Raw genomic sequence first — 27,413 nt, forward strand, 5'->3', positions numbered from 1 at the left:
ATTATTATATTATTATATTATATTAATGTTACATCATTATGTTATATTGTTATATTATTGTATTATGTAATGCCATATAATATCTTATATCATATAAGGTCATATCATGTAATGTCACATTATTTTACATTATAATGTCATCTTATGCTATGCTATGTTATATTATATCATATCCTATCATATCCACATATTTATAAATTGTTTTAAAATCAAACTTGATTTTTCTTTTCGCTTGTAGGATCCAGAAGGCAATGAAACTTCCATAGAAGGAAAAAACATATTCCCTGGGATTACCACTTTTCATGATTTCCATATGCAGCCTTCTCCTAAGTATTTTAAATTTTATGTTGCTAAAATTGTTTTTGTTGAAAGCAATAGGGATGCTTGGTTTTGTGACTATGCTGATAAAGCTATTGACATATGGCTTAATGGACTGAAAGTAACTTCTGTAAAAAAAAAGTGTGGTTCTATTTTTGGGAGGCCAAAGTAATAGCACAGAGAATAGGGCATTTAGATTGCACATGCTGACTGGGATTGATCCCCACCATCCTATTGGGTACCCTGAGGACCTCCAAGAATGACCCTAAGAACCACAGGTTGTGGCCCCAAAATAAGAAAAATAAATTTGAGTATGTTTTCTTTTTTTATATAGGTAAAAGCTTTATTTTTAATATATTTTTTTTTAATTTTGACCAAAGTAGATTTCAAATCATTCACAATAAAATTTTAGGTATAAAGTGACATTGAATCAGGGGCATTCCCACCACCAATATTGTCCTCCCTCTCCCCCATTCCAGCATGCCAGTAATAGAACCTGGGACCTTCTCAGATCAGGCCAGTTCAAGGCAAAAGCCCTAGCTCTGGGCTATTGCTCCCGTTCCCAGTTTCTAACTTTTTTATGGTTAATTTTACCTTCATTTCCCTATATATTATAAAGAGATTTTTATATGATTTCTACTTTTGTGAAATTGTGTCCACTTGTATGATTTTAATTGATAAATAAATAAGAAATTGGCTGAATACTACATAAAATCAGTGTGCAAATCAAATATTAATTCTTTAATGATATAATTCGGAATCAATCCTAGAGGTTCTCTGGAAACTGTATGAGGTTCCAAGGATCAAATCTTATCAGCAGTGTACAAAGCAAACACTTTACAGACTGTACTGTCATCTGGTCTTAATACCCAAACTTTTTATATTCCTTCACAGTATGGTTTATGGACAATTAAAGCTAAATACAAAGAAGACTTCACAACAACTGGAACTGCACATTTTCAGATGAAACCCCCTGGTAACTTCTGTGAATAAATTATATTTCCAATGCCTAATTTTAAGAATGGTTTACAAAACGTTCATAACCTCAGAACTAGTTAGGAACAGAAGAGGTGCAATGAAGGGAAGCCAACAGAAGCGTCATGGAAAATTGTAACCAAGATTCTTAGTTTGGCTTACCTCATTTCAATCACTGAATTCTACAGTGGATAAAATTCTATAGGAGGATAGGATAAGATTGTGTCTTAGCAAGATTCCATGTTTGTCTGACACTCCTAGGGTTTCTTGGTCTGGTCCCTTCCTAGAAATAAAGTGAAAGAGTGTCAGGCTGAAAGAAATGGGCTGACTTGTCAAGTCTTCACCAATATTTGTCCAGACAGACAAGAGAGTGAGCATATACCTCTGAAAAGCCAGTAAACACTTGTCCCCATCAGCCCTCAAAATTCAGTGAGGTTCCTGGAATATGACAAAGAAATTTTAAAAATAAATTTTAAATATGACAAAGAAATATGATGAAGAAATTCTTATTAGTTCTACTTGTGCATATTGTAAGTAGGATAACTATAATTTCAATTCCTGTTATTTTAATAATAACTGATAATCTTAGTATTCACACTCATTATATAATCCCATGTAAATGTGTACAGAAACCATTTAAACCATAGTTTCTGCAATTGGGTTGATGAGCAAGTTGAGTCATTTATAATCAGAAGTAAGATCAAGGGCATGTATAAATGTTAATATTTACCATATTAAATAAGGCACGCAGAAGAATAGTCACTAAAGCAATTAACTCAGCATTTGGCTCAACAGAAGAACTATCTGGTTTGTACTCTGTTCTAGTCACATAGTCCTTGCTCTGTTTATTTTTTCCAATACATTGGAGGCAATTTCCTCTGGCACAGAGAGGAGAAAACAAGAGACTTACTTGCGAGAAAACAAGAGGCTCACTTTGCCCTTCAGCACCAACCCTACTGACCCTGGTCAGTAGTTTTCTTTTCTTTTCTTTTTTTTAGTTTTTGGGTCACACCCAGCGACACTCAGGGTTACTCCTGGCTCTATGGTCAGAAATCGCTCCTGGCAGGCTAGCGGGACCATACATGATGCCGGGATTCGAACCACCATCCTTATGCATGCAAGGCAAACACCATACTTCCATGCTATCTCTCTGGCCCAGTACTTTTCTTTAAATCATGTTCTAAAGATAATAACTAGAGTCTATAGTTAGTAAGAGTTTAACTTTCATGCTCCATTTCAGTCAATGGAAGCTATCTTAAAGAAAAAAAGATGTTTTACAATTTAACTAACATCTATCAAACATTTTATATATGACACAGGTTTACACAGATAATATTAGACTTGTTTTCAAGAAATTTCAACATAAATAGTAGCACATATGCTTTAAGAAAAACAGCATTGCAGGAGGAAAAGATACCCCACAGGCAGTTAAGAGGCATCTCCAGGGTATGAATAGTTGAGTATCATGAGAAAGATGCCCTTGGTATGGATGTTGGTCTATGCACTTGCATTCAAATATTTTTTTCTTGAAGTATAGTTACATTTTAACTGTGTAATTATTTTTGTTCAGAATCGAATCCACGGAATCCCCAAATCAATATATTAATAGAACCAGAAGATGACTTTATCAGCTATAAAAACTTTGAGGACTTCAAGATTACTATAAGAGCTGGGTAAGAAATAATTTGCTGATTCATCTTGACCCCCAAACACAAACATATTAATATATAAAGCATAAAATACAGATGAATGCTAGTACATAATTGGTGTTCAATGTTCAAAAAACTCTGAGATTAGTATAAAAAGGCTAGGATTAAAAATAATGGCCATAATTGTTAGCAGTAGGTTCAAGTGTGTGAAGTGTATTTGTTGAGAATGTTAAAGCAAATTCTTGAACTTCTTATAATCTCAAAGCAAAACTAAATGCTAAAGATGAAATATCATGTTAAGTAAGTGCCTAGCACTGCTCAAATAATAAAAATATATGAAAGAATTTGTTACTTTTGTTTGTGACATAGCTAATACATTAATTGATTATAACCATTATGAAAAGCCATTATCAAATTTTTGTAAGAGCACTGGCATACTGCTTTATATTTAGATCAATTTAAAATAGGATGAAATCATACTTTCCTTTGATTCAAAAGTTATGTATGAGACTAGCTTAAAAATAAATTTCCTTACATCTATGTGAGGCAAATATGATGTTCCCCTTCTTAAAAAATACCACAATGTCTCCTAATTGTCACATAATGTTCTTAAGCTCATCTTTCCACCATGTTACTGTGAAGAGAAACGTCATGGGAAGATGAACACGTTCATTCCATCCCACTGGGACTCACTTCTTCATTTGTCAAATGGAATAAAATTATGTCTCTAATAAGATATTAGTGAGAATCAGAGGCCATGGACACACATGTGGTGTAGAGGCAGAGACTCATATCTAGGAACCTGGGGAGAAAACACTACTAAAGCACGGGACACACTACAGTTTGGAGTGGGTTGTTCAACCACACCAAATGGTGCACAGGGCTTACTTTTGTCTCTGGTCAGGAATTAGATTTGGAGGGCTTTGGGGACCCTATGGGATGGCTGGAATTGAACCCAGGAGACCACAATCAAGGCAAAAGCCCTACCATCTGTGCTAAAGCTCCAGACCCTTCAATTAAACTTTTATGTCTGAAGCTCTCACTGACATCTTTATAAATCATGGTGAATACATTTTTAAAAAATCTTAAAAGAAAGAAAAAATTTTAAAGTATTTATCTTAGCTAAGCACCACTGAGCTCTATCAATGAAATGTTACTGGACAAGAACACACTTCAAAGCAAAAAGCAAGTTTTCTGTGGCTGTATTTGGTCTCATTACTGTCATTGCTTTATTAAAAAAGAAATTATATTGTTTTTACCAGACATTATCTTAATAATTATATTCCCGAAGCTGATGTGTTTGTCTTCTTTGGAATAAGAGAAAATTTAGATGAAAATGTAGAAGATATGATGCTTGCAGAAACACAAAGAGCAAAGGTAAGATGGATTCAAGCAACCCATTACAAAAATGAAGAACTGTATTTTAATTACAGAGTATGTACAATAAAACTAACCTTTGCTCTGTAAAAGTTTATAGAACTAAACTTAACCAATAATGTTTTAGAAAATTTCACTAAAATTTGAGTTTCTAAAACTAATTTCTAAAGCCATTGAAATTCAAGATGGACGTTTTCATCTATATTGGGCAGTCAATTTCATCAGATACACAGTGATCCCAAATTACAGCCTCCAATTTTAAATAGGAGTCATTATTTTACTTCAGATATTTTTAGTTCCATCCAAAAATTTTGTCTTCGTATCTTGGAAGATAACTTGAACCTTAGGGCTTAAAAGAATGACCAAAATGTTAGAAGTAGAGTACCTTATAGATTTATATTTGTGCTTTGTGTTATCTCTAGCTATTTCTACTATTTCATTGTAAACTGGAGCTTTTTCAAGTTGGTGAAAAGATAATGTATTGTTCCTTCTCTGTGAGTTCTTCTGTAATACAACCTCTATCTTTTTGTCGTCCTCTTGAAAACAGCTTATTGATGGAGTCACACAAGTCCATTTTAATACTTCCCAGGAATTACAATTATTAAATAAAACGTTAGAAGAAATAAATAACAAGTACCTTAATATTTTTGTGAAAGTACAACGAAGTAAGTTTCTAAAATCATAAGGACATTTATTCCTTGAGCTCTTCTTTCCATTTATTCCCACTTTCCTTTCTCTGTTGATTTAGTTGGAGTGACTTTAGTTCCCGTAGTTAGTTCTGGTCCTCCCTGGGAGGACACACATCTGTTTGCAGTCCACACACTTTAGTTTGGGGCTCACGTTGGCTGCATACTTTCATTTTGCAGTCTGGTAGTATTGCTCCTCAGTGGTGATCTTAAAACTGTTTCTTCTTTAAAAACTTGGGTACCAATTGGTAACTTATACTGGCTCAGTGTTGGATAAGTGTAGCTGCTCTTTGAAAATACAGCCCCATGCTGATGGGGTGCCCATAAAAGGCATCATTCTGTAATATTGACCCTCCCTGTTCCCCACCCAACTCATCCATGAAAGATTTACACTTTATGTTACCAGTAAGAGCAGACAATAATGATACATGGAATTTTTCCTTGCAACAAACAAACTAGAATACAAGTATTAAAATTATGAACGCACACTAGGCATTAGGGTGGTTTCTTATGAATTATTAGTTAACTTCTCTCTTCTACAGTATCACCCAGTGTTTGAATGACACCTTTGAAATGAGTATCAGGCGGGAGTGTTTCCTCCACCAGGCTTATTGACATGATGAGAATGTGAGGCTCTTTCCATGACTTGAAGAACACGTATGATAAATCATCTGGAAAGTTATCTGATCAGGAAAATGTAGCTGAAACTGATAAACGAAACTCTTAGCAACTTCCTGACAACCACAATTGAGGTTTTGTGGAAAGGTCAAACTCTTCCAAGATGACCATAGAAATCATCCAAATGTAGGTTATAACTTCATATTAAATGTCAGGAAGGAATGAATAACTTGTTCTTGTCCCTATAAATAGAGGGACAAAGTAGAAGCCCAGGTAGATGGATGTTACATTGCACTTGCCAATTTCTCAGAGTGTTGCTTGTTTTTCTAGCTGAGCACTTTACTCACAAAAACAAAAAGGCTGATGTCAAATATGTCCTCTTTCCCTACTTAATGGATTTGGTTACTTCATCTCTTGTCTTCAAGCCTGGGATTCCATTTTTGATAAAGGTGAGATGACTAGAAAATGTAAGATGGTGCACTTTCTAAATAGTCAGACAGAGCAAGGACATAGGTTTCTGAGAAACCTTGCTCTGGTGTGGTCTCCAGTATAGTTATTTCAATGTGGGCGGTGGGGGGTATAGTAACTTCAATGGCTCAAGAAAATGAGGAATAGGAGGAAATGATAAGGACTGTGAGGAAAAACTACAGTCTTCAATTAATGAGGACAATAACTTATTCCAACCCATAGCAAGTATTTATTCAACAATTCAGCAATTAAACCATGAATTAAAAGTTATGTTTCTCAATTGCTTGAAATATAATCCTGGGTGAATAGCCTTTGAGCACTGAGTTTAATTCTACCGGTGTGTGCTTGGGAGCAACAAAGGGAAGTATTTTAAGGTTTTCTTATTTAAAATTAATATTAATAAGTATTAAGTTTACTGTACTGTTATGTATAATAATGCAAATTAACCATTTTAATGGATTTGCTCCATCAGGTACAAGTAAAGAATGTGGTCAGCCATGCTGTTAAAGGGATTGCTGTAATGTTGAAAGCAAAAGCAGTTCAGGAAGCAACAAAGACAGACCTGGATGTAAGACGAAGTGAAACAAATTCAGATGGCATAGCCTCGTTTGTCATTAATGTTCCCTCTAATGTCACCACACTGGAGTATCATGTAAGCAAAATTCTCATGTGTTGAATTGCTTAACATTACAGTTTGTGCAGTAACTAGTGTGTAAGAAACTTGCAAGTAATTTTATACATCAGTTTAGTGGAATTCTTGAAAATTTTTGACTTGTGGCCAAAAGAAATATAATTATATCTACTAAACTTACTATAAGTCTATCAGTTTTATATTTAAGGGACTAGTGTTTGCTTGCTTTGTGAATCAAAATGCTATTCAAATTTATAAATTTAGAAAAAGAAATGTCTATTGAGCACAAGACTTCAAAGTAGTCTCTGGCCTATAATTTCCAGTTACCATCTTGTCCCTCAATTCAAAGAACAGGAAAGATAATGCAACTGGATTGATATGTAATTAGGACGAATATTTTGCATTTCCCAGTACTACATTATCTCTCAATCTCAAGCAGAGTTTTGTTTCATTTTGATTTGATTTGATTTAGGTCACATCTAGTTGTGCTCAGTCATTGCTTTCTCCAGCTTCTCTCTCCGGGGTAACCCTTAGTAGGGTTTGGTGAACGGGAAGGAATGCGGAAGATTAAAGCTGGGTCAGCCTTGTATAATACCAGGGCCTGGCAGGCTGTGCTGTCTCTAGCTTCAGCATAGTTTTTGATACTATAGGAACCAGTAAATATGGCCTGACTATATACAACTATAGTTGTTGGGGTTTTTTATTGGGTTGTTTGTTTGTTTGTTTGTTTTCAAATAAAGCAAGCATCATTATCTCCCTCTTTTCTGATAGCATGAACCATTTTTCTTTGATCTTTTCTTGCTGTTAAAGTGACTGCACTAAACTATATAACTGGCTAATAATTCCTACTTTTCAACTACAGAAAATACAAAAATGGCTTCAACTATTGTTTAAGGCAGGGGTCTCAAACTCAATTTACCTGGGGGCTGCAGGAGGCAAAGTCAGGGTGAGGCAGGGACGCATAAGGGATTTCACAAAAAAAAAAAAAAAAAGGGGGGGACAGCGGGTAGGAGCAGCGGAAATGGCATCTGCGCTAGGCGCAAAGTATTTGCGATTATTCGCTTACAGAATATTTGCAATGGTAAGAAAAAAAATCTCAAAAAAATCACATTAAACATTTGTATACCCCGAATGGAACTGCTCGGGGTATGCGAATGTTTAATGCGATTTTTTTCTTACTAATGCGATTTTTATTGCAATATTTGAAGGCTGGCCGTGGGCCACAAAATGTTGTAAGGAGGGTCGCAAATGGCCCACGGGCCGCGAGTTTGAGACCCCTGGTTTAAGGGCAACGATTGTCTAGCACAGATTTTTATAAGTGTTCCCACTAGCTCTATTCCTTACCCTTCAAAAAATATTTTGTTTTCTCTTTTCTTTTTTTCCTCTCTTCCCCCCCCCCACAAAATTTGTTTGCTAGCATTGCTATTTACAACTAATGTTTCCATTCATTTTCAAGAACTCATTTATGAAGACCTGGATTGTATTCCAGACACCAAAAATAATGTCCTCCCTACATTTTCTCTTTCCCCAGTTCCTAGTTTCTGCTGGCCTGTGGCAGAAGGAAATAGGAGAGAATAAGTTAGCTTGTTATACAACAATAAGACAATTCCTAGTGTCAGATCATTCCTCGTATTCGTCTCCAATGGATACATACAACTGCTTGATATTCATAGTTAAATTAATATTTAATCTGCAACCTTTTTATCTTCACTTGATAGATAGCTTAGAATGATTTTAAAGCAATAAACTGCTAATTTGCTTTTTGATACGTTATTGTGAAGTCTAATGTATAAAATGCTTGAATGCATTCATAGCTGTTAAACACTTAGAATTAGACCTAACTAAAGCTTTACTCTAACTAAAGCCAGAAAAGTATTGTGGATTCCTAATGCTCCCCATGCCATGGTTCTCATTGATTTTGAAAGGGTTAGTGCCTGACATTTTCTCACTATGTTTCTTAGGTCAGAACGGGTGACCCAGACCTTCCAGAAGATCAGGCCAGCAAAGACTATAGAGCAGTGGCCTATGCAGGTCAGAGCCAAAGTTTCCTTTCTTTCAGCGGGCCAGACAGTGAAAAGAGACTGCTGGTGGGAGAACATCTAAGCATAACTGTCACTCCTAAAAGTCCTTATGTTGACAGGATTACACACTACAATTACCTGGTAAGATCAAACATATTTAACTTGCATCTAAAGACCATAATCCTTAATTTGTGCAAATGTCTTTAAATTAATTCCTCACTGAGACAAGCAGCTCTAACCATGATATTCAGTGAATAAATGGACCCACTCATTTGCACAGCACTTTACAATCTTTTTTTAAATAATATCTTTAAAAAAAGAAAATAAAAAAATATATCTTTATTTAAGCACCATGATTGCAACCATGATCATAGATGGTTTCAGTCATAAAAAGAACATGCCCCCCTTCACCTTCTGAAAGAGTATCACAGCACCTCTTGGAATTTAGTAGCAGCATGGGACAAAGTGGAGAGGTCAGTATCCATCAAGTCATAACTATTTAGGGAAGGGTTGAAATTTTGCTTTAGGTCTTTCAACTTCTACAATGATCATCTCAGCATGATGACAAGGGTTTGTCGAGACCCTTTATTCACAAGAATGGAGACATTCATGACTGAGACACAACTAGAGGGGCCAAGAAATGGCTCAATGTTTGAACATCTGCCTTGCAGACATGGCTTTGAGGCTCCCCAAATATGGATGGTGATCCTGGTAGCACTGTTGTTTTGGATCCCTGACACCAACAAAAATGTGTGATGTCTGGTGCAACACAATCTAGTGACAGCAAACACTAGAACTTAAGTATCATCTGAAAACACCATAACCAAATGTGTATAGCTCTGGGATTACAATACTATAAAAGTATGGAAAGGTCAAAATTATTTCTCTTTATTTAAGTATACAGTAGCAAAGTCAAGAGCTTGATTTATTGAAGAAGACCTGAATTTGAATCAACATGCTCAGGATTCATTTCTCATATTCAGGAAAAATCTTTGAAGTCAAACAATTCTGAAATGCCTTACTTTTAATGATGGATAATATATAAGCCAGTTACTGAAATAGGCAATATTATGGTTGCTATTGAAAAAGGCTTCTTTGACTTTAATGAACAGTTGGTATGTATGTCTCTCATTCTCTGTACCTTCTCAATGAGCTTGATAAAACCTTAATCAAACATAATGAATATGTTGGTTTATGTATGCCAAAAGCAAAGTAGGAGACTAATTCTTTACCTATTTCCATCAACTTAGTTTATAACCCACTCTAATGCTTCTTTACTGCTGTGTGTTTTTTAGATTTCATCTAGAGGAAAAATCAGACACTTTGGTACAATGAAGAAACTTCCAGGTTCCCCATCTCAACCGCTGGGCCTTCTTGTGACTCAGCACATGGCTCCTGCAGCCTGCCTCCTCGTCTACTTCTTTGTCAGAGAAGATCAGAGGACAGAATTGGTGTCTGACTCTGTCTGCCTAAATGTCGAAGAAAAATGTGGCAACCCCCTCCAAGTAAGCAGAAAATACACTTGTAGCCTGAATTCTCCTGTTTACTTGACATTGTCTCAATTGACATGTAACAATTCCATTTGTACCTCATTCTTTATCTCTCCTTTTAGATTCATCTGTCTCCAATCAGAGATTTACATTCTCTCCACAATGGTATCACTCTGACTTTGGAAAGTCAGTCCGAAGCATGGGTGGCTTTGTCCTCAGTGGACTTTGCTACATATCACTTTGAAGAAAGGAGAGAAAATTCCATGAAAAGAGTAAGTCAAGTGAATGGTTTCTGGTACTTGATGCCAAGTGACCACCTTGGTTAGGTGAAAAGTAAAGGAAAGAGATGCAGTTACACTATGTTTGTCTTTTCAACAACATTGAAGGGTAGTAATGACAGCAGCCAGCACTTGATGAGTTTGTTCTCACATTCTTACACTATACTCTTGTGTTTTTGTGATCCTGAGCTCTAAGTAATACTCAGGACCACTTCCAGCTTAGTAGTTTGGTGTTGCTACAAGTTGCAGAGTGGGAATGACCAGGATTTCTTGTATTCAAACAGACAATCCAGGCCTTTGACACAAATCCCTAATCCAATATCTATGATCTTTTTTTGATTTTTTAATAATACTTTATTTAAACACCTTGATTACAAACATGATAGTGTTTGGGTTTCTGTCATGTAAAGAACACCCTCCATCACCAGTGCAGCATTCCCATCACCAATATCCCAAGTCTCCCACCTCCCCAAATCACCCATGCCTGTACTCTACACAGGCTATTTCCCTCATATATTCTCATTGTTAGGATAGTTCTCAATGTAGTTATTTCTCTATCTAAGCTCATCACCCTTTGTGGTGAGCTTCATGAGGTGAGCTGGAACATCCAGCCCTCCTCTATTTCGTTTTTAAAATTATTGCAAAAATGTCTTTCATTTCTATTAAAACCCATAGATGAGTGAGACCATTCTGCATCTTTATCACTCTGACTTATTTCACTCATCATCATAGATTCCATGTACATCGTGTATAGGAAAATTTCATGACCATCTCTTCTGATGGATGCATAATATTCTATTGTGTATATGTACCACAGTTTCTTTAGCCATTCATTTATTGAGGGGCATCTTGCTTGTTTCCAGAGTTTTTCTATAGTAAATAGTGCTGCAAATAATATAGATGTAAGGAAGGGATTTTTGTATTGTATTTTTGTGTTCCTAAGGTATATTCCTAGAAGTGGTATAGCTGGATCATATGGGAGCTCAATTTCCAGTTTTTGGAGGAATCTCCATATTGCTCTCCATAAAGGTTGGACTAGACAGCATAGCAGTGAATAAGAGTTCCTTTCTCTCCACATCCCTGTCAACACTGCTTGTTTTCATTCTTTGTGATGTGTGCCAATCTCTGTGGTGTGAATTGGTACCTTATAGTTGTTGAGATTTGCATCTCCCGGATGATTAGTGATGTGGAGCATTTTTTCATATGCCTTTTGGCCATTTGTATTTCTTCTTTATCAAATTTTCTGTCCATTTCTTCTCCCCATTTCTTTTTTTTTATTTTTCAGGTCACACCCAATTGATGCTCAGGGGTTACTCCTGGCTAAGCACTCAGAAATTGCCCCTGGCTTGGGGGAACCATATGGGATGCCGGGAGATAGAACCGTGGTCCTTCCTTGGCTAGCACTTGCAAGGCAGACACCTTACCTCTAGCACAAACTCGCCGGCCCCAATTTCTTGATGGGATTAGTAAGTGACTTGTATATTTTGGATATTAGTCCCTTATCTGATGGGTATTGGGTGAATAGTTTCTCCCACTCAGTGAGTGGCTCTTGTATCATGGGCACTATGTCCTTTGAGGTGCAGAAGCTTCTCAGCTTAATATAGTCCCATCTGTTAATCTCTGCTCTCACTTGTTTGGAAAGTGTTGTTTTCTCCTTGAAGATGCCTTTAGTCTCAATGTCATGGAGTGTTATACCTCCGTGTTGTTCTATATACCTTATGGTATTAGGTCTGATGTCAAGGTCTTTAATCCATTTGAATTCTACCTTCATACATGATGTTAGTTGGGGGTCTAAGTTCAATTATTTGCAAGTCGCTAGCCAGTTGTGCCAAGACCACTTGTTGAAGAGGTTTTCTTTGCTCCATTTAGGATTGCTTGCTCCTTTATCAAAGATTAGGTGATTATATGTCTGGGGAACATTCTCTGAGTATTCAAGCCTATTCCACTGATCTGAGGGTCTGTCTTTATTCCAATAACATGCTGTTTTGATAACTATTGTTTTTTAATACAGTTTAAAGTTGGGGAAAGGTATGCCTCCTATATTCTTTTTCCCAATGATTGCTTTAGCTATTTGAGGGTGTTTATTGTCCAAATGAATTTCAAAAGTGCTTCATCCATTTCTTTGAAGAACGTCTTAGGTATCTTTAGAGGGATCGCATTAAATCTGTACAATGCTTTGGGGAGTATTGTCATTTTAATTATGTTAATCCTGCCTATCCATGAGAAGGGTATGTGTTTCCATTTCTGTGTGTCCTCTTATTTCTTGAAGCAGAATTGTATAGTTTTCTTTGTATAGGTCCTTCACATCTTCAGCCAAGTTGACTCCAAAATATTTGAGTTTGTGTGGCGCTAATGTGAATGGGGTTGTTTCCTTAATGTCCATTTCTTCCTTGTTATTATTGGTTTATAAAAAAAAAAAGGCATTGATTTTTGTGTGTTAATTTTGTAGCCTGCCACCTTGCTATATGAGTCTATTGTTTCTAGAAGCTTTTTGGTATATTCTTTAGGGTTTTCTAAGTAGAGTAACATGTCATCTGCAAACAGTGAGAGCTTGATTTCTTCCTTTCCTACCTGGATTCCCTTGATATCTTTTTCTTGCCTTAATCGCTATAGCAAGTACTTCCAAGTGCTATATTGAATAGGAGTGGTGAGAGAGGACAACCTTGTCTTGTGTCAGAATTTAGAGGAAAGGCTTTTGTTTTGTTTTGTTTTGTTTTGTTTTGGTTGGTTGGTTGGTTGGTTGGTTTTTGGGTCAGACCCAGCAGCTCAGGGGTTACTCCTGGCTCTATGCTCAGAAATCGCCCCTGGAAGGCACAGGGGACCATATGGGATGCCGGGATTCAATTCGCTGTCCTTCTATATGAAAGGCAAACACCTTACCACCCTACTATCTCTTCGGCCCCTAGAGGAAAGGCTTTTAGTTTTTGTCCATTGAGAATAATATTTGCCATTGACTTGTGGTAGATGGCCTTAACTATATTAAGAAAGGTTCCTTTCATTCCCATCTTGCTGAGAGTTTTGATCAAGAATGGGTGTTGGACCTTATCAAATGCTTTCTCTGCATCTATTGATATGATCATGTGATTTTTATTTTTCTTGTTATTGATGTTGTGTTTTATATTGATAGGTTTACAGATGTTAAGCCATACTTGCATTCCTGGGATGAAACCTACTTGATTGTAGTGGATGATCTTCTTAATGAGGCATTGAATCCTATTTGCCTTGATTTTGTTGAGGATCTTTGCATCTGTGTTCATCAGGGATATGGTCTGTAATTTTCTTTTTTGTTAGCATCTTTGTCTAGTTTAGGTATCGAGGTGATATTGGCTTCAAAAAAACTATTTGGAAGTATTCCTATTTTTTTGATTTCATGAAAGAATCTTGCCAGGATTGGTAGTAGTTCCTCTTGAAAGGTTTGAAAGAATTTATTAGTGAATTCATCTGGGCCTGGGCTTTTGTTTTTGGGCAGACATTTGATTACTGTCTTAATTTTCTCAATAGTGATGGGGGTGTTAATATATGTTATATTCTCTTCATTCAACCGTGGAAGGTTATAAGAGTCCAAGAATGTATCCATTTCTTCCAGGTTCTCATTTTTAGTGGCATAGAGTTTCTCGAAGTAGTTTCTGATTACCCACTGGATCTCTGCAATATCGGTAGTGATCCCCTCTTTTTCATTCCTAATACGCGTTATCAAGTTTCTCTCTCTCTCTTTCTCTGTTAGTTTTGCCAGTGGTCTATCAATCTTATTTTTTTTTCCCGAAGAATCAACTTCTGCTTTCATTGATATTTTGGATTTGGGGGGGGTTCCTGGGGGGGGTTGGGTTTTGGGTTTTTTGGGTTTCCACTTCGTTGATTTCTGCTCTTGGCTTTGTTATTTTGTTCTGTCTCCCTATTTTTGGGTTCTTTTGTTGAGCACTTTCTAATTATGTGAGCTGTGTCATTAAGCTATTCAAGTAGGCCCCTTTTTCCTTCCTGATGTGTGCTTGCAAAGCTATAAATTTTCCTCTCAGTACCGCTTTTGCTGTTTCCCATAAGTTCTGATAGTTTGTGTCTTTATTGTCATTTGTTTCCAGGAAAGTTTTGATTTCCTCTTTGATTTTTATCTTGGACTCACTGGTTGTTCAATATTGGGCTGTTTAATTTTCAACTGTTAAAGTTTTTCTTCTGTGTCCCTTTGGAAATCACATATAATTTCAGAGCCTTGTAGTCAGCGAAGGTAGCCTGCAAAATTTCTACCCTCTTGATATTATGGAGGTATGTTTTATGTGCCAGCATGAAGTCTATCCTGGAGAATAACTCATGTACTTTGGAGAAGAACGTGTATCCAGGTTTCTGGGGTTGGAGTGTCCTATGTATATCTACTAGGCCTCTTTCTTCCATTTCTCTTTTCAGATCTAGTATATTCTTTTTGGGTTTCAGTCTGGTTGACCTATCTAATGTTGACAAAGCCGTGTTGAGGTCTCCCACAATTATTGTGCTGTTATTGATATTATTTTTCAGATTTGTCAACAATTGTATTAAATATTTTGCTGGCCCCTCATTTGGTGCATATATGTTTAGGAGAGTGATTTCTTCCTGCTGTACATATTTCTTGATTAATACAGAATGCCTATCTTTGTCCCTTACAACTTTTCTGAGTATAAAGTTTGCATCATCTGATATCCAGCTTTTTTATGGGTGTTGTTTGCTTGGATGATTTTTCTTCAGCCTTTTATTTTGAGTCTGTTTGTTCTGACTATTTAGGTGTGTTTCTTGTAGGCAGCAGAAGGTTGGATTGAATTTTTTGATCCATTTAGCCACTCTGTGTCTCTTAACTTGTGCATTTAGTCCATTGACATAGAGAGAAAGAATTGTCATGGGATTTAGTGCCATCTTTGTGTCAAAGTTTGATGTGTCTATTCGTCAGTCTTGTCTTAAAGTAGATCTTTCAGGTTTTCTTTTAAGGCTGGTTTTGAGTCTGTAAAGTTTCTGAGCTGTTGTTTATCTGTGAAGCCATGTATACTTCCTTCAAACCTGAAAGTGAGTTTTCTTGGGTGCAGTATTCTAGGCGAAGCATTTATTTCATTGAGTTTTGTCCCTATGTCCCACCACTGCCTTCTTGCCTTGAGTGTTTCTTGTGACAGGTCTTCTGTAAATCTCAAGGATGTTCCCTTGAACATAATTTCCCTTTTTGATCTTACTGCTTTCAGTATTCTGTCTCTGTCTGTGGGATTCTTCATTGTGACTAGGATGTGTCTCGGGGTGTTTTTCCTGGTGTCTCTTTTAGTTGGTACTCTTCAGGCATGCAGAATTTGGTCACGTGTATTCTTTATCTCTTTAATGATGTTCTTGACAGTTGATTCTTCCTGGAGATTTTCTTCCTGGGCCTCTGGGACTCCAATGATTCTTAAGTTGTTTCTGTTGAGCTTATCAAAGACTTCTATTTTCATCTATTCACATTCTTTGAGTAATTTTTCCATTGTCTGATCATTTGTTTTAAGGCTTTTTTCCAGTCTCTTCTGCTGGATGGAGTTGTTATGCATCTCATCTTCCAGAACACTAATTTTATCTTCAGCTGCTGTTACCCTGCTGGAGAGCTAATCCATTTTGTCATTCAATTTTTCTACTGAGTTTTTCAGACCTGTTATTTGACATGATATTTCAGTGGAGTTTTCTGATTTCTATCTTCATATTCTCTTTATTATTAGTGTTCTTTTCTATACTTTCTTCGAGTTCTGTGAACATCATCCATATTTCTTCTCTATATTCCATATCTGAGAGACTAACTAGGTGGTTGGCCATTTTGAGGTCTTCAGATTGCCGTCTTCATTTTCATTAACTGCTATTGGCCTGTGTTGTTACCCCATTGTTACACTTGTATTGTGGGTTTTTCTACGTGTTGTGGTGGTATTCATTGGCAAGTCCGCTAGTAAGGATGCTGAAGAAATCCAATCTCAGGCTGCTGGGAACAGCAAGGCCCAAGATGACCGCCGAGCGCCTCTGACACCCAGTAGAAACTGGCAGGAATCAGTTTGTGTATGGCCCGACCCACCTCTTCAGCAGGCAAAACCACTGGCAGGAACATTGATGAAATCCGATCTCAGGCAACTGTGAACAGCATGGCCCAAGATGGCTTCTGTGCACTTCTGACACCCAGCAAAAACCAGCAGGAATCAGTCTGTGTATGGCCTAATCCACCTTTCACATCTATGATCTTATTAAAAGTTCATAACAGGGGCCGGAGTGATAGCACAGCAGTAATGCATTTGCCTTGCATGTGGTCAACAAAGGACTGACTCCAGTTCAAATCCTGGCATCCATATGGTCCCCTGAGCCTACTAGGAGTGATGTCCTGCGCGCAGAGTAGGAGTGACCAAAAAAAAAAAAAGTTCGCAACATTCCTGGGCTAGAATTTCAATTTTTAAATGTTTCCAAATAGTTCCAAACATTGTAAATGTTTTGAATGCAAGAGGAGTTCTGTTGATGAAGGAAACTAAAACAGGAATATTGATAACTTTGTCGATTCATAGTAATGACATAATTAAGTGAAACTGTTCAGTTGAGTGACCTTTTTTCTTATCTATCTAATCCATCTATCTATATGTCATTCTATCTGTCTATCTATATCTGTCAAGATTATATATCCAACCAATTTATTCTACAATTTATTTTTTGTATTTATGTGCTTTATGTGCAACAGAAATGATAAAGTCTTGCTTAATCGGGAGTATACTAAAATGTAATTTGCTGATGCTCAGAAACCCCTCAAAGTAACTCTTTTCAAACCATCTACCTTTAAGTTATTTGTGACACCATCCTAGTCTTTAAGGCTTTTGTAAGCTTTTATAAGAATAAGCTCTGATATTATTGATTTGAGACAAAGTACCTCTTACATTTATGTATTAAATTAAAAGTTTAGCTTATGTCAAAGGAGATGCAGTCCTGTAAATCCTGAGGTTCTGATAGGTGATAGGTTAATCATATTAAATCTATATGACAGAGATAAAGGACAGTAGAAAAAGGAGCCGTGGAAGGCAGTGTACATGGCTATGACTGTAGCTGAAACTGGCCATTTTCCAATTTTCCCTTCCTGCCTTTCCAGACACAGAACTCCTCCTACTGACAATTAAAAATTTCACTCAATCATTGTCACTAACTTTGATAAAGAATCAATATTTTTATTAAAAATACTCATTGAACCATACCCCTTTTTCTTCTCTCATGGGTAGAAATGAAATAGAGGGCTCCCTGTGGAAAGCTAAAGGTCACCAGGAAAAAGTGGAAGGATGAGGGCTGCCTTAACAATAATAATACAGCCCATAGGGAATCTGTTTTGCATGCAGCTGACCGATTGTGATCCTAGGCATTGCATATGGTTCCCCTGAGCCTGTCAAAAGGGATTTCTGAGTACAGAAATCCAGGGTAACCCCTGCTTTGGGTGTGGCCCCAAAGCAAAAGAACACACAAAAGAAAATGGAAGGAATGAGAGAAATCCATTTATTTTTTTCTTTAATAAATGGGGATGGCAACAAATTAAATTTATTTTAAAAGGGGCAGAGTGGTAACATAGAAGTAGGGTGTTTGCCTTGCATGCAGTTGACCCAAAATGAAGCTCGGTTCTATCTCTGGCTTCCCATATAGACCCTCAAACCAGGACCGATTTCTGATCACACAGCCAGGAATAACCCCTGACCATCATAGTGTGTGGCTCAAAAAAAATGGGGATGACTTTTGGGCCTCACCTGGCAGTTATTAGGATATAGTTTGGTGGTTCTTATTGTTATTCCCAGTGGTACTAGAGAAGTGTCATGATGTTGATCAAGCCTGGAACTTCTGTGTAGAAAGGAATATCTTGAGAGTGTGACAGTGTCACAGGGATGAAGGGAGACAGAGCCATATCCTTGTTGAACTTGTGTTTTTTTTTATCTTTGTCAGGAAAAAAATTCAAGGACAAGATAGTATGGATTATAGTAAAAAGTATTTATTCAACAGGACACATCCCAGGCATGGGTGCAGCCTTTGAAGACTCACAATGATTTGGGGAGTAAAGTCTCTTAAGTAATGAGAAAACTAAGGAAATAATTAAAAAATTGGAGAATCTTTCATTGGAGGGTATCATTTTATAGATTTACCCAATCTAGGTATTCCCTATAATGGTCACGAGTGTTGGTTCTTGGGAAATTGGGCGGGACATGATTTCTTCTCTGAACAGATCCTCCAGTCTGCTCAGAAACATGACCAGGACTGCGGAACAGGCGGTGGCAGGAATAATGCCGAAGGGCTCTCCTCCACGGGACTCACTGTTCTTACCAACATGCCTGCAGAGTACTCCCCACAAGACGGTAACTCATTCAGCTTTCTAGGAGCCTGAGGGGTTTTTGTATGGAGGGAAGTTCCCAAACAATGATAAGAGGGCCCAGGACACTCGATGGTTCAATGATAGACTTCGGTGGTGCTGGGGACCATATGGGTTGTAGCTGGTGGTTTGTAAAATCAGTAATGCCACATCAGGCAGTGCTTAGGGGCCTCCTCAGATAAAACAGAATATGCACTTCTTGGGATCATATTTGAACTTGAGGCTCTGTGTATGCAGGATATATTCTGACTCACCCAAACTATTTCTAAATCTCTAATCTAATATTTACTGGAATACCCAGATTTTTCTGACCATTCACCCATATCTCCAAATACATGCTTGAGCACAATGTTTTTTCACTAAATTGTTACTTTACTAGGACATTTTAAACTTACAGCATTGTCATTTTGCAACTTGTTCATAATACAGTCATTTTATATATTAAATGTTCAAACAACACCAATCTCACCACCAGTGTGACCTTCCCTTTGCCAGTTATCTTTTACCCCAATTTGCTACCCCACCACCACAGACTGCTTCCATGTAGACACAAACAAATTTACCTCATATTGTTCATGACAACATAGAGGCAAATTATCAAGACTTAAATCAACTAGGATCAGGCATAGGACCTATTTTTTAACTTATTTTTTGACTTCTCATAAACAAAAACTAATACACAGGGATAAGGAAAATAGTTCCAAGGCTGTCACATATGATTGTCATGCTTAAAACAGATTTAAATAAACTAAGTTGCTTGGAGGCCTCCAAAGATACACCAGGAATTGATCAGAAGCATCAGGTACTGCTGGGACTCTAACTCAAGGACTGTGGTATAAAGCATTACCACTAATCCAGTGACAATTCTCCACTGCCTCAAATCTATGACCATTTTGAGTGCTTATTTAAAAGTATTTATTCTAAGCCATAAACTTTTTTTTAATAGATGGATCTTTTAGAAAAACTCTCAGATCAAAAAGAAACTTGGAAGTAGAAATAAAAAAAAAGGTACTCGGGCTTTTATTTTATTTTCCTAAATTATGATGTCTAGACCAACACATGTGACATTTTCTCTCTTAGCTCATTGTTGTAAAACAGGTGGAAAGGATTTGGGGTTCTGTGTTTTGGCTCTCCATGGACTTAGTCACCCAAGGCTTACTTATAAAGTCTTGATGTAAAAGAAACAGGTCTCTGACATGTGCATTGTCTGCAGTTATAACAAAATCCATCTTCATTACCTCTTGTATTGTACTCTCCCAAAATGCACAGCTTTTGTGAGAATTTAATACATTGAATAAAATGAAAGTAACTAATACAGCATTTTCTGTGGGGCAGGCTTGGTGAAAATTCTCATAAGTTTCTCTTGGAGCACATACATTAATTCTGAAGTTACTATTATCATTCCTACTTTCCAAATGAAGACACAAAATACAGAGAGAAGTGAATGATGATGACTAAAAAGCACACAATGCATCAACATACAGTGAAATCAGACTGTGAATGGGAAGGGCCAATATTTAAATCCAGAGCAAATTGACAGCAGAAGCTTGTGCACAGGGCAAGTAGTTTTACTCGACACTATTGCTCTTTGGTATATGATTAGTTTGTTGAAAAGGTTTATCTGGAAGAACCAAATTGCATATATTGCTTACATTTTAAAAACAGGAAGAAACGTTTTAGTATTCGCTGAGTTCTGGATACTGTTTTGATGTAGTTGTGATGATGATATTGATATGGTCCTCCCACCATTTCAGAGGGTCTTGCCCAAAAACAGCACCCTTAGAAGGGATCATACAGGAACAAAATGCTGTGTTCCTCATTGAATGTTGCCTTCAATTTACCCTATGTGGCCTTCACTACTTTACTTAACCTTTCTAAACCTCAGGTTTTTGGGGTTTTTTTGTTTTTGTTTTTTTGCCAAAAGGGAACAATTTCCCTCTTTTTTGCAAAGTTCAAAGATTTATATGAGATCATACATGTTAAGCACTTAACTCAGGAGGAACTCAGCTCAGAAGGAATACAGTAAAATAATAGAACAAATATTTTGCTCTTTATAATCCTCTTCTCAAAGGTACACTATTACTTTGACAGAATTCAAAACAATTAGGGGCCAAAGCAATAATAATTGCTTTGCATACAGCCAGCCCAGGTTTGACCCCTGACCTCCAGGTTCCTCCAGAGCCACCAGGAGAAATTCCTGATGCAGAACTAGGAGTAATCTCTGAGCACTACCAGGTGTGGCCCAAACAAAGAAACAAACAAAAGTATTCTTATCAATTTATGATAGTAAAGTGAGTCTTGAAAAATTTCCCCATCCCGTCAAGTTTGGAGAATCAGAAGCACTGGGGCAGAGCTTCTGATCCGGGAAAGAGAGGCCTTTCCCTTCATTGTACCTCCAAGGCTCTAAGCCTGATTCAGAACAGGCAACCTCAATAAATCCATTTGCTCTATGTGCAACCACTTAAGCTCACTGAAGCTTTGCTGCCTCTGCTAAAAGAATGCACAGAAGAGAAGGATTGTCTGGGGATTTTGAAACCAGTCTTACCCTTTACAAACAACTTCAAATAAAACAAAAAACTTCAAATAAAAAATATTTAATAATGTGTATACCAAAGAAAGAGTGATACTTGGGCAGTCGTGATGACTGTCTTCAAATATCCAGCAGTTGAGAATGGAACTTTCCTGCACAAATAAATTTGCTCCAGGGATACTAGTAATTTGAATTATATTTGAGTTCAGAAATCAGGAAAATTTTTCCAGAAATTGAAATAGAACAATTGCCTTGTAAGGAAAAAATTTACCCCAAGAAGCTATTTCAGCTAGGGTTGGTCTTCATTCACACAAGAAAAAAATGTGACAGGTGGGAGGTTAAGGGGTATGGGAATATAACAAGAGGGGAAGCTGGACCCAATCTCTAACTCAAGTCTCAGGCCTTTGAATCTGTACTAGACTGAAACGAATTATATTTTTATCTCAGCATCCATATTCAAAAACAAGATAATACAGCAATGCTGCTTCGATGGAGTTTATGAAAGAGAGGAGAGCTTCTGGGAAAGAGCTGCCTGAATTACGATTGGCCCCTGTTACTTTCATGCTTTTTCTATGTGCTGTAACTTGGCAAATCAACTGAGGTCAAACAATGGCCGCATGATAAAAATAATAGGAGGAATTACAGGTAGGTGTACAAAATTCTCAGGCAGGAAGACGTTTTTAGCAAAGTTTGTCTGAATAGAATAAAGTTCTTCCAAACCTGGTTGAATACAGAAAAGATGGGACATAAACTCTTGCAATTCAGCTACAAAAGGCAGATTATACTAGACTTAGATCCAAAAGGATCCCCACTGCAAGAACTCTACCCAAGACCTCCCTGCAGCAATTTTTTTCTAAATCTCAAGAAGCCCAGGGTCAGGGATGAAAAGGCGCCCTGGAACCCACACCCCACAAGAAAATCTCAAAACACACGGGGAAGCCTATACTTTCATCACAAGTATAAGACCTATATAACACTACCTCTTAACCTGTTTTTCCCCAAATGTAAGGTAATTTCCTGCATTACTTTGTTCCTTTAATTACTTTTTTACTTAATTTTTAAATAATCTTTTTTCTTTATATATATATATATATATATGAGCATATATATTTTTATTTCTTCTCCTGTTTCTGTTTTCTTCTTTTTCCACCCCCAAATGCACCAGCAATATAATGTAGCACCACTTATTCCTGCAAAGGCATACTAAAAAAAGGGGGGGGGGGGGAAATATCACGTATAAAAGCAAGCTCTTATCTACTAGGGATAAGACCTCTTACATTTTTACAACATAGGGTCATCTCCCACCTTGAACATATGTCATGTGGACCCAGCTTAGACCCGAGGGAATTAGACACCGACCGTCCAGCCTTGACTCCTGGATCCCAGACATGAAAATGACACAGTTTTCTACAACAGCTCCATGAACCAAATTCCCTCCAGGGCACCCTTAATACTGCTCTGACACCAACATGTGCCAGTTCTAAAATGATATGCTGACAATGAAGAAATGGGAACAACTTGATCTAAGAGCAGGTTGTTCTACCTCACCAGACAACGATAAGACAAAATCAGAAGACATGTCACCCTCTGATCTGTGCAAAAGCCAAGATCGCTATCTACAGATGATTGGTTGTTACAACCATGACTGGACAGTATGCATCCTGAGACCAATAAAAAAGCTTTAGCCTAGGTTTTGGTTTACGATCTGTACAACAAACAAGATCTCTAATTCCAGAGATCTGACTGAGACAATCGCAACTGAGCAGGTCTCCTAGAAACATAACAGACTCCATCCTAGAAGCAACACAATGACCATGACCACCAACTACAGAAGACAGATTAAATCAACACGGAAGAAACAGACTCCTAGAACCACAAAGAAAGACTTCATCATAAGCTCCATTCCTTGACCTGTGCAGCTACCAAGATCTCTAGTTACAGAGATCTGATTTTATAGCCTATGACGAAGCAGAAGTCTTCCATACACCACAAAAGCAACGAGGGGAGAGTAAATGAACAGACAAGGAGTCTACAGTCAATCCCATGACACTATACTTAAGGATGGAGAAACTCTACATCTCCTAGGCCAAGGGAGTTCCCTCTCTAATGCCCCCAATATGTATTATGCCTATACAGGGGGAAAAAAGGCACAAATAATCTTTTTTATCTATTTATTTTTTTATTTTTGTTTTTGGGACTTCTTTGTTTTGGTGCAAATATTGAAGTGGATGTCTCCAATTTTATTTTATGTTATTATATATTTCTCTTTCTTTTTGCGCTCTGACATGGTTCTATTTCAGGACTGAGGCAATGATGTGGTGCTTGCCTTCAGTGCTGTAGTGCTCATTGAGTATTTATTTGATATTTCTTTTTTTTATTGTTGTGGTATTTCAATTCCTTTTTTCCTGTCCTCTCTCAAACTGAGGTTGAGAGTCTCTAGAAGGACCCATTTTCAGCTTATTTGATTTCTACCCCACTTTATTGATTTTCTCTTCTTCAAACAAAACCACATAACTTGAACTATCTAGTTTTGCCTCTCAAATAGAGGGGGAAATAAGGGAGGGTACCAGTCCAAACAGATATATGACCACTATGTAGTAGGCTAGACACAGAGTGGACCACTTACTCTAGCAGCCCGGGGGATGAGGGTGGGGGAAATGGGATGGGAACGGGGGTGGAAAAAGGACAAATTTGGTGATAGAAATTCCCTTGATTCAATGTTAATATGTACCTAAAATACTACTGTGAAAGATATGTAAGCCAATATGATAAAAAATAAAAATTATATTTAAAAAAGGCAGAATAGTTAGTGGCAATAGGTGGTAGACAGTACACCAGTTTGTACAGCACTAAGTCCCAGTATTACCATTAACTTATTAGGTATTTAATATGTTAAAGTTTCTCTTCTTTCTGATCCAGTATTGAGATGTTTGACTCTTAGACCTGTTTCTCCTAGGTTCTATACCTTACTGATGTGACTTTTAGTAGTCATAGGATCCTTTGTAGTTCTCTGTTTTCTAATCTATGATATCCCTTTCATTTCTAATTCTATTTTTAGGGGGTTATTTTATCCTTTTTCTTCTTCAGTGATCTAGCTAAGGGCTTGTCAATCATGTTTTTCCTTAAAAAAAAAGCTCAAGATTTATTTGAAATTTTCTTCTTCTTGATATTTGAGCCACACTTGGTGTACTTGGAGATTACTATTGGCTCTGTGCTCAGAGAGCCCTTCTGGGACCAGAGCAATAGTACAATGGTAGAGTGTTTGCTGTGTATGCAGTCAACCTGAGTTCAATTGTACTATTCACCATGATGATCTCTTAGCACAAAATCAGGAGTAAAACATGAGCACTGCCAGATGTGGCCTGAAAACCAAATAAATAAGAGAGATCACTCCTGGTGGGCTGAGGATCATATTGAATATCTAGAGTTGAACCTAAGTTGGCCATATATAAATCAAGTGCTTTACGAGCTCCAGCCTCTCAGTGATCTGTTGTTGTATTGTCTTTAGAACATTTTTTGGGAATCATTTCAGGCAACTAATTTGGGTATCTTAAGCATATTTTTTAGTATTTCTTATATCTAACCTTACATTTTTCTTTCATTTATTGTTAATCTTTTATCAAAAATGTGTGACAGTTTTTGTTATAAAACAAATTCTGTATAGAAGACTGTGAGAAACAGAACAAAAATATCTGTCCTATTCTCACTTCTTTACAAGCTAATTCCATTACTTACAAATTTAATATTCCAAAAAATTTTACCAAAACATATATAATTTATATGTACATAAAAATATAAAATTTCTATTTCTGAATTTACATTTTTACTATTTTATTTTATACCTGTGTTACCATTCTGAATCTTGCTTGTTATATAGATTATATTTTAGACATATAAATTAAGAATTTTATTTTTTAATTTTGCTATGACATAACTTAAATGTATAACTAGATGTTTTAAATTTTTCATTTAAAGTTAGCCATAATATATTAATCTATTATATGTTTTATATTCATTTTGAATTTTTATATTTATAATTTAATATTAGAAACTGAAACAATTGAAATCTACAGACATTCAGAAAATTGGTTATGGGAAGTGTATCATGTACCTAAAAGGTATTGTAAAACTTCATCTTTATTTACTTTAGAAGATATAAAACTTATCAAAATGATAGTCAGTGTTCCCCTACACTCCTAAAAGTTCCTTTCTAATTAAGGGTAGCACTGGCATTTGAAATAGAATAATTTGGTTGGTGGATGTGTTATATTTATGGATATCAGAATTAGCTTAAAAATTAATAATTATTATATGTTCCAACACATAAAGCTATCTTGATAGCTCCCTTGCAGCCTACATTCATCCACCCATGTACCTAGTAATTTCTGAAATAGTTCCAAATATCAGCTCCATGGGTTTTTGGCTTTCATTCTGATTTTTCATTAGGACACACTCAGTCTATGGCAAACCATGAATATCTGTCTATACTGAAACATTCTTCCTCTAAATAAATAGTAGTTTAATATGATTTAAACTAATGCATTTAGAGAATTTTATTTTGAATACCAGAGGCTCTGATCCTCTTTATTTGGTCCTTAAACTCATCTCTGTGAACACGGATTTAAATCTGTCTGCTTGTTCTTTGTCTCAGGAGCCCATGGGGAAAACACAAAAATTCTACTTCATAGGGGTTACTGTTATGTTGGTTGCAGGTAATTATGGCTCAGCTTTGAAATATTTTTGTTATAGGTATCAGGTGGATTTGACATTGCCTGATTCTTTAACTACCTGGGGAATTCAAGGTATTAGCATTTCAGATAAAGGTAAGCAACTTATATGATTTACCAAATTAGGGAATAGTTTCTTTAAAAAAAATTTTTGGTATTATTCATTGACCATAAAGTATCTAAGACTCATTATAACCCAGAATTTAAAAAGAAAATATTCATGTCTTGGAAATATTCCATTAATATAATATTTTTAAATGTTGGGCCACACCCTATATGGCTCAAGACATTATTCTGGCTCTGTGCTCAGGGGTCACTCATGAAGGTTCTAAGAGAAACATATATGGTGGTGTGGATTAAACTAGGTCTGCCACATACAAGGAAATGCTTTAGCTGCTGGACTATCTCTCTGTCCCCCATAATACTTTCCCAGGCCACAATTTTATGAGCAATGATTTTGACTTTCAATTTCACAAAAACAACTAAAATCCACTCCTTTGATTTCAGAGGGATTCCTGTGAAGGAAGAGAGAGAAGGGGAGGAGAAAGGACTCCTGCTCTAAGATTCTTCTCTTCCTTGCAGTCCAGCCAAGTTGTCTGAGAGGCTAATGTACTCTGGGGCCCCTACTCACCTCCTGCACTGCCATCTCTTGTAGGTCTGTGTGTTACTGATAAACTGCAACTGAAGGTGTCTGAAAATGGCATACTACTTATAAACAACAATGCTACAGAAGGCAATTAAGAGAAACATTTCCAACACCTAAAAGTAAGTGATAGCACCATGATACCTCCATCAGTCAGGGTGTAGCACTTGAATAACTGACAGAACAGTACACAGACTTCACTTCAGTGCTAAGTGCAATGAATACTAAGTTCAATGTCAGTGCTAAGTGCGATGTCATATTCTGAAGACTTCTAAGGCAGGAGGCAACACCAAGAGACTCCAAGTATGATAACTAGTGTATGAGACCTGGAAACTGACTGGAGTTTCAGTGAGATAAACCTCATATTTACGGTTTTGTTAGCTTGCTTGATTTTACCTTTACTTTACATCCTGTATAATGCTCATCACACTCCCTGACACTTCATCGCATGTTTATGTATGTTTCCTCAACTAGAGCGAAGTTTTCTTTGTCTCAGAGCACCGTAGCAGTGATGCTCAAGTTTCATCACAGTTTCAGGGATGCTCCTGGTGGGTCTTTGGGACCATATATAGTGCTGGGCACTAAACCCAAGTCCTATGCCTTATCTTCTATATTATCTCTCTGAAATCCAAGGCTGAAATTTTTTGTTATAGATGGAAGATGA

At 36.8% G+C, this 27,413-nt stretch overlaps 2 protein-coding genes and 2 long non-coding RNA genes across 4 annotated transcripts in view; 3 read left to right on the forward strand and 1 right to left on the reverse strand.

Annotated features, from left to right (window-relative positions):
* Positions 1 to 20,022, forward strand: part of LOC126009380 (complement C5-like) — a 131,102-nt gene extending 111,080 nt beyond the window's left edge. The window contains exons 4-8 of the mRNA XM_049773787.1: positions 10,039 to 10,248; positions 10,356 to 10,505; positions 18,706 to 18,835; positions 19,796 to 19,857; positions 19,948 to 20,022. Of these exons, the coding sequence (XP_049629744.1) occupies positions 10,039 to 10,248; positions 10,356 to 10,505; positions 18,706 to 18,835; positions 19,796 to 19,857; positions 19,948 to 20,022 (627 nt within the window). The remainder of the gene's footprint in view (positions 1 to 10,038; positions 10,249 to 10,355; positions 10,506 to 18,705; positions 18,836 to 19,795; positions 19,858 to 19,947) is intronic.
* LOC126008810 (protein CutA homolog) overlaps positions 1 to 27,413 on the reverse strand; it is a 484,819-nt gene that overhangs the window by 212,568 nt on the left and 244,838 nt on the right. The window lies entirely within an intron of this gene.
* Positions 2,876 to 4,880, forward strand: LOC126008825 (uncharacterized). Its single transcript, XR_007495865.1, has 3 exons — positions 2,876 to 2,966; positions 4,205 to 4,319; positions 4,867 to 4,880. It is a non-coding gene; the product is annotated as an uncharacterized LOC126008825 (long non-coding RNA).
* LOC126008829 (uncharacterized) lies at positions 5,960 to 6,669 on the forward strand. Its single transcript, XR_007495869.1, has 2 exons — positions 5,960 to 6,072; positions 6,564 to 6,669. It is a non-coding gene; the product is annotated as an uncharacterized LOC126008829 (long non-coding RNA).

The sequence above is a fragment of the Suncus etruscus genome, chromosome 5 (genome assembly GCF_024139225.1).
Source record: "Suncus etruscus isolate mSunEtr1 chromosome 5, mSunEtr1.pri.cur, whole genome shotgun sequence".
NCBI classification, from domain to species: domain Eukaryota; kingdom Metazoa; phylum Chordata; class Mammalia; order Eulipotyphla; family Soricidae; genus Suncus; species Suncus etruscus.